This window comes from Cystoisospora suis, assembly GCF_002600585.1.
Source record: "Cystoisospora suis strain Wien I chromosome Unknown contig_579, whole genome shotgun sequence".
NCBI classification, from domain to species: Eukaryota; Apicomplexa; class Conoidasida; order Eucoccidiorida; family Sarcocystidae; genus Cystoisospora; species Cystoisospora suis.
Genome location: NW_027153380.1, coordinates 2,771 through 10,932, shown reverse-complemented (window position 1 = coordinate 10,932; position 8,162 = coordinate 2,771). Strand labels below are relative to the sequence as shown.

The 8,162-nt window shown below is 54.7% G+C and overlaps 1 protein-coding gene across 1 annotated transcript; it reads right to left on the bottom strand.

Moving 5' to 3' along the window:
* Window positions 1-382: 382 nt before the first annotated feature.
* CSUI_001462 (endonuclease iv apn) lies at window positions 383-7,693 on the bottom strand. Its single transcript, XM_068061668.1, has 9 exons — window positions 5,833-7,693; window positions 5,009-5,064; window positions 4,198-4,306; window positions 3,274-3,366; window positions 2,776-2,825; window positions 2,332-2,476; window positions 1,465-1,504; window positions 1,018-1,147; window positions 383-587 (listed from the first exon to the last, which is right to left on the bottom strand). Exons 1-7 carry the CDS (start codon window positions 6,788-6,790, stop codon window positions 1,488-1,490), a joined length of 1,428 nt encoding a protein of 475 aa, XP_067926356.1. The 5' UTR covers window positions 6,791-7,693; the 3' UTR covers window positions 383-587; window positions 1,018-1,147; window positions 1,465-1,487.
* Between the last annotated feature and the right edge of the window lie 469 nt (window positions 7,694-8,162).

Sequence of the window (8,162 nt, the reverse complement as noted above, 5' to 3'; positions counted from 1 at the left end):
GTGCGCGTGGCCTCCCCGGCGGCAGAGCACCGTTTGCGGCAAACTGGTTGTCTTTGCTAACAGCGCTGCTTACATTCGCCCGTTCGCAGCGGAGACAGCATGCTGAGCAGCGATTAGTCGCGTGCCCAAGGGTTGCTGACGCTACCTGAGTGATGAGTGAGGACGCAACTGTGCCGAGGGTCGACAGAGACACAGCGGTCGACGCAAGCGACAACAGCAAGCCAAGTGTCGGGTCACACGGAACACACCAGGAGGCACTCCCGACGACATAGCCTCAATGAACGAAGAGAAGTCACACTTCTGCACTTAAAGTGGGTACCGATGCGGCACTAGTTTCCCTTGTTCGTGAAAACAAATACAGAGGACTCCGCTCAGCGCTGGCTCAGTTCTCGACGAAATCATAGAGCATTTCGGTCTCCTTCCGCCATAGAGCGGGACCGCTGTCCGGCGTCTCAAGCACAAGGGGCATGTCGGTAAACCAGGTTGGGTGCTGCATGATGAATTTGAACGGCGTGACGCCAAGAGTCCCCTTTCCGATATGCTCGTGCCTGCACCTCATTGACAACAAACAGCGAAAAACGACCGATCTGCAGAACCACCTCGACGCTGTTCCTGATGCAAAAAGCACTCACGAGCTGACAGGCACCAGACACAATGGAACGAGACCAGTGGCCTCTGCGGTGGGTGGCTACTGATACACCTCATACATCCGAGGACCCAAGCTGCATCGTATAGCGAAGAAGAAATTGACTCAGCCGTTATTCAACGAGGGCACTGCATTGAGACAGCCACTGCGGGAAAGTTCTAAGAGCCTCTTCCTCAAAGGCGAGTCGGAAAGCACTTCGAATCCGACGAGTGCTGATCACGACGAAAACACTTCGAACTCGGCGTTTGCTGATCACGACGCAAGCTGGCAACAGTGCGACTACCAGACACCACACCACAGAAAAGAAGTGGCGCACTCGCCAATAAACGCGTGACCAAACGCTGCGCTCGGCAGCTTGGACACAAACGCACCTATCGAGACCACTTCCAAGTCCTGCCTTAGAATCGTTCAAGTGCATGCCCTTCAGGTACTTCATGCCCACGATCTTGTCGAAATTCTCCATCACAGTCGTGAACTTCTCCTCTGTTCGGATATCGTGTCCTGGGGAACATTTTCGAAGCGCGCCACCACGTGGTTTGCCATCTAGTGTTCAGGCCGACGACTGTCGGTCGCCCAAAGCCCACAGAACGTAGCGGTGCTGTCGCACCTCCGCCGTTCAGTAACTTGTGTTCTATTCAGCTTCACCGAGAAGCGTGCCCTCTCGGCATCATCCGCCCTCTGGAGACTATAGTGTCCGTTCGTCTCGAAAACAGCGCTACTGTCAAGGCTCCTAGGTGCGACAGTTCTTGTGAAAGGCAAACTGCAACAAAGAGAACACCGACGAGGGATATCCGTACAAACGGTCTGCTACAGTTTACCTGCTGAAAAAAGATGACACGTGTCAAGGCAGACACCAATCTGAACGAGACGGAACACACCAAAGAGTCCGCGTACAGGAATTACGCCTCGGCTATTGCGAACGGGAGCTCCGCCTGTCGCACCGGGTGTTGCGAACGGGAGCCGCACTTCCAAAACGGCCCCGCGCAAGAGAACAATGCCGTGCTACAACGCTGAACACCCTGTGCACATGTTCCCTCCGTACAAGTCCTCGATCCTCGTGCCCGGAGACGAAAACAGACGAAAACAGTCCCTGTGTTTTCTGCGGGAACGCACTACGGAATCACAGCAGCTAATCCGGGGGCACTCCAGTAGACAGCGTTGTCCGAGAGAGGTAGAAACGATGAGCTCCGTATATGCGCGACCTGCTGTTGTTAGCAAAAATCCCTTCTCTCTCTTCGGCTTGGTGTACATCCGAGTGCTAGAGAGCCCGCAACTGCACTGTAGGCCACGCCGGCTTCCGGTCACAGCGAGGCACTACAGAGCACAACAAGTCCCATGTACAAAAACCGAGTCTTCACGTTTCCTGCCGAGTACGCATAATCGCAAATCTAAATGACCGACTAGGCGTTTCCACCAAAGAAGACACCCCGAGGTGCGTATGAATCCTTGTGAAATGATACATATGCTACAAGGCGAAGTCAATCCTACATCAATACAGCCCAGCTGGATCCCCGACCTCAACTAAAAACGCCAGAGAGCGGACCACGCTTGTCCGGTACCACGTAGCACGATAGCTCGGCACCGCGCATGACAAGACGAGCCCGACACCGGCCTGACGTGTCCGACTGAAACACGCATACGAAGTCGGTAGCTTAAGTGACTAGCAAAAACCTAGATGCTACTACAACTTGCCCGGTCTTTGTTGTGGATCTGAGCGAGGATATCGCGGATGTCCTCAAACTTGCTGCACAAGACATTCTTCTGACCAGCCATATTCTCGATGAGAATGTTCACGAACTTGGTGGTCGCAAGCGCCTTGTTTATACAATCCTGCAGAGAGCACCAGGGAGGCAGCAGAAAGTCCCCCACCGAGAGCACGGAAAAGATTCCGTGGAATGAGTCCGAACCCTTGCCTGGGACCTGGCAAATTTCAACATACTCTCCAAACTAGGATGGAGCCCTTTCTGAGGGAGACAGAGGGCCTAACAAGAAAGTGAGAGGCACTGAGACTCGGCCCTTGCCAGTCCCGGTCTCACCTTACGTTACAGGGAACTGTAACACCGCCAGAACGGAACTGGCTTGGGGAAGGCTACTTCTGCTCTGTATTCAGCGGCCACGTGCAAACTCACAGCAACGTTTGCGATGCCTTCCTCCCTGGTGCATGCGCCCGTAGTAGAGCCTGTGCGAAAAGAACAAAGTGAGTCCCACGGCGGGGGCTGTTATTTTCGTTCCATTATGCGCTGTGGGATCCCCGCCTAGAACCAGCTCAAAATACATGGGGTACCTTCCATGTATTCACCGTGCCGTCTCCTTTCGCCTACTCATCGCGATGTCTCCTTCGACGCATTCCGCAGACTGTTTAGTGGGGAAACCCACGACGTCAAGCAGACCGCCTCATTAATAGTGCCATATAGTCTCCTGGCGCCACGGGAAAATCATGCAGCCCGCCACTCGCTGTCAAAGCCTTAAAGATTATCACGCGTCACCGCGACAGTCCCGCTAGTTGCCGCCACCAGCCACCACAGACGAGTGAACCCTGCGTCTACGGCCAAGCTCCCCCCAAATGAAAACCTTCTCGAAACTGTGCCGACTCGGTCCAGTTCCCTTCGACTGAAATTTTCACTCGCCTGGGTGAAACACATATCTATGGACTCCGATCTGCTCACAACGCTGCAGATCGTCCAGGAAAGCAGCAAAAGAGACCTCCCGCTTCGCGCCATCTGAGCAGACAAGCAGATTAGGTTATCAGTTGACATCAAGTTCGTCAATCAACTGCGTGAATAGCACTGCGAGGCTGCACCTTTATTGTATTGGTTAGCTGACCGATGTTCACTCTGACGCATACGTCCTGCCATCTGCGAAGTCCTTTTCTCTGTCTGTCTTATCACCCTTTGAATGGGTTTCCGCGGTTACTCTGAGCCCCTGTCCGCGCTGTTTTCCATGTACCTTCGTGTGCAGTTATCGATAATGCAGCTATGAAGATAGCACTAGACGATACATGGCATTTTGTAGCTCACTTCCCATTTTGTTATCTTCAGGTGCTGTATCAGCTGCCCAGTTTAGGACTATTACATATGTGGTATATTTGTCGCACAGGCACTCAGCTGGTTACTGAGACACGAGCAAACCCAATGCTGTAACCCTGCTTTTGCAATCCTGACAGCTTGTTTACTTCATGTGTTCACTGAAGGTGGCGCCCGCGGGTCCCGCGTCAGGAAGCACCGAAACCGTTCCCCCTGCGCCGGAAGTCCGAATCTGACACAGTAAGATGCCTCTAAATAGTCCCTCTGCCTGCGCTGGCATCATCCCGTATCGAAGAGATATCCGCTCACCCGCCCCCGGCAAACTTCAGTCCTGTCGACTCCTGCGAGAGGAGCACGACGCCTGCACTGACCAGCTCAGAGACAGTTTCTCTGGCAGTACCAACCAATCAAAAAGCATTCTTAGATGAACCAGTTAGTTGATTACACAAACATACTAACGGTATCCGCGTACAGCCCGGCGCAGACTGTTATTCTGTACACCTAATACAGAGCGTGGTGTCCGCTTGCCTGGATTCGCGAGGTTGATGAGATACGAACCGTGGGGCAACACGTGCGCCGGCGTGTCCAGCATAAGCCTGTGAGCGTTTGCCTTAAACTGAGTCTCCGACTCCAGGCTCTGTTGAGGAAGAAAAAGACACACGAGCACAGCCGCAATGACATGTCTTGAGCGCGATGCTGCTTCAAAGAAACGCCTTAGCATGTACACACGGACAGGCAGCCAACCTCTGTCTCGCGGTGCGTACAGCGGCAGCGCTCCTGCGTCCCCGGGCGTCACCAGCCTGCAGGTCCCAGCATTTTTCTTTCCCAGTTTAGGCTAAGTGGCTGCATGTGTCCGTTCCGAACTCGCTCGGGGTAGCAAATGTGTTTCTCCAGGCCTCTGCAAGATCTTTCCAAAGCTGCCTGTGTCGGATTACCAGGGCCGATCGACGACCTGCACTGTCCAGTCACCTGTACATGGCCATACTAACGGCTATCCCTCCTCGCTTCTTCGTCCTTCTACTGTTGACGGCAGATCAGCACCTAGACAACAGGAGCGCCCGGCGCTGCCTGCTCACGTACTTCACGCCACACTGCACGAGAGAAAAACAGTTTCTCTATCATACTGTGCAGAGAGAGAGGTGCAACGCCCGCCTGCACGACGCAACTACGCTTGCCAGACTCCCTTCATCTCCAAGGCTGAACGGACTGTCTACAGGAATGTAACTGACCAGTCAAACCCCCTGTCACAATAATCAACGGAGACACCGGGGTGCATTAGACCTTCGTGCAGCAATCCACGGTCGCAATGGCCCCGGGGCACTCTTGGACAGATGCTTACAATGGGAGGCGACTCCCAGCGGCGCTGATTCTTCAGGAAAAACGCGAACGCTTGGCCTGCACACGGAAGAACAATGCAATCCCGCCAGGAGTGCCGCGGCCGGCACGCTCTCTGGTTCACCTTCAACGGTGCAGCTATGTAGTTGAAACAGAAGACGCCGTGCCAGAACGCACACGGTATACGCGCGACACCGCGGGTTTGGAGGCTGGGATACCTCACCGTCCAACGGTTCCTCAGAAGAGCGACAAAGGTGGCATACGGTGAACACACTTCCGACCTGCACTCTGATTTCCGTCACACGAAGGATCTTGAGAAAATTGCGTCTCGACTGGAGATGAACACACTTTGTACTTGCTACAGGAACAACTAAAAGCGACGCCACAGAATAACTCGTCAATGTGACACCCTCGAGGCCCGCAAAGTGCGATCCTCCTGCAGCACAAACACGAGACCGTCTCCGTCGCCGGCGAACGCTCCCGGAGCGGGGTCACAACCGGGCACGTAAGGCAACAACACTTTCCCCCCAGGCACGCGGTCGAAAACCAGAACATTCGTACACCAGATGACGTCACTTCCGCGGAGAACAACAAGTGAAGGGAAGGCAGCGAGGGTTTAGAGTAAACTCGGAGTCCTGGAAAGGCACATGAATGATGCAACGGACAGAGACTGAGACAATTGGCGAGAGAGGAGGTTGACAAAGACAGCTGAACTTCAGTTATTCCTTACACACAAAACGCTGTGCAACCAAAGCGGCTACTGCTCACCACAAGGCGTGAGTACATGTGGAGACTGGGATATGGAGGTCTATGTTCTTCCCCACTTACCAGCAATGGCTAAGCAGTTGAGGGGAGCAAACTGAGCACCTCCTGCAGCAGAGATATGCGCGCCCAGGAACTTCCTGGATCTCTCCGCTATTGCCCTGTGCTTCAGAAACAGTTGATCGTCTTCAGGAGCGAATTCTTCTGTTGGTGCCTTCCTGCTTGAGCTCTTTCCTGGCGAGCCGGTCTTCGCGCGCTTGGATTTGGGTGCACCTTCTTCCTGTGTCTCTTCCGCTACTTTCTTGTTAAGCGCACCCTTTTTTTTTCCCCCTCTTTCTTTCTTCGGTGCCTTTGGCTCGTGTTTCCATTTTATGCCAGGGGCCTCCTCAGTCGTCTTCTCAGCAAGGGGAGTGCGTTCTATTTTCCCGGTCTTACGTCCTTTCAAACGTTTCTCCCGTTTCATGGTCACCGTCACTGCCTGCCGTGCATTCGCTGTTGCGTCCTCTTTTGCTAGCACCTGGCTCACGGCTCCACCCTGTATAACCTTGTCCCTGTCGTCTGGTGACTCGTGCGGCTTCCCCATCGCCACCGCTGCGAACTCGTCCCTTCGCCGGTTTTCTCTGGCTGCTGATGTCCCGGTGAGGTCTTTTCCTCTCGTCAGAAAGTTTCGCCCAAGCGGGGTGAGAGCGGAGGCTGCTTTCTCTGTCTCCGTGGACAGGCCGACAAGGCCGTATGCCGACCGTGCATGCCACTGCCCTGTACCTTGTCCGTTTCTCGGTGGAGCGAACCTGCCAGTACTAGTGTCCCTGTAGCTTCCTGCACTAAAACGGCGCTCCCCCGTGACTAGGAAGGAGGTCAACAAAAGATCCTCGACTCCGGTATTCGCGAGATGCGCACGCCATGCAGCGTACATTGCCGCACAGCCCCTTCTACTCGACTCACTCTTCGCAATGACAACCCACACAAACAGATACGAGATGAGAGCTCTGCATCGACAACACGAGGTACGCTGCCGGAAGCGCATTTCACGCCAGATGCTTCCCGGAATACTGGAATGAGTATGTCGACCAGGAAAAAGAGGAGACTTGTGGCAACACACTCTCGGCAGCTATTTATTTGGTTGTGCTTCGAGACGGAACACCGCCCGGAAAGAAGCGAGGCTCCGAAACAGCTCAGGATGGACCGCTCAGGGTTGGTGTTCAGTCCTGCACTTACTCTCGAACACACACATTCCGAAGGCTTCTCTCATCACTGTGCTGCGGCTGCAAACGACGCAGGCTCCCGACAGGCGACGCGTCCGCCGGCTGCGTGCAACGTCTCGGACAAGCTCTCAGTACGCCGAGACCAGAAACCTCCTCGGAAAAAACAAGCGAGGGAGCCCACCAGGAAGGACGAGAAACGGAGACAAGCTTCGGATCCAGTGATCAGCTCGCTTTTGTAGAACCCTCTTCAAATCGAGCGCATGTCCGCAGACCATGGATTCGCTCGGCACCTGTCTGGACAGAGCCCGTGCTCTCAAAGTGGCATCCTAATTCAACTATGTTGTCTCGGCCTCTGCATACGCGAGTCTCGAGAGACGACACACGTAAGTTGCAATGAAACGGAAGATGCGCGCCAATACCGGTCTCCCGGAGGAGCCGCTCACATGCAACTCGAGCACCCTTCTGCGGCGAGGCCACGCTGCCGTTCGCGAGCGACCTCTGAACTACGCAGCATGCCGAGTTTCGCTCCCGAGACGAGGCGCGCGCTGTCTGCAGCTAGCAGCTGAAGAAAGATCGGACAGGTTGTCGCGACGAACCGTTGCGAGCAGTCTCGTAGGTTTACGTGGGAAAAAAAGAATTCCAACTGTAATGTCTCCACACCCCTATGGACTGGCAAGCGCGAACCCGTCCGGCAACAGCGCGGCTGGTTGCCACCCAGTTCTCAGTCTTGCACTTCAGTATCAAGAATATGGGTATCACATAAAGCGGCGCTACCACTCGCCGAGCGGGGCCGCGGAGCCGGCTGTGAAGAGCCGCGTGAGGCTCTTGCCTGTCTACCGCAAAGCGTGGTGCTGGTACACCTGTGCTACGTGATATGCCCGCAAAAACCTACAGTGCTCAGTCGCCTATAGTCAACCGATGGGCTGCTACAGTAACGCTGTGACAGGCAGCGAAGAGCACTATCCGCGAGGACAAGAGCTCTGTAGCGTGTCGTGGCTGTGGGACGCCCGCTGCCGTAAGAGACGTTACCGTAGCGGGAAGGCGCTGGACCTGCTACGCAGGCGGAGAGTGTATACTGAAGCGGATTTTCTTCGGCAACGAGAGAGACGCCTTGCGCAGGCAACCGGCGAGGGAGAATCAGTTCTTCTGCAAGGTAGAGAGATTACCGTTTCTATGGAACAGTGCTAGCAGTTG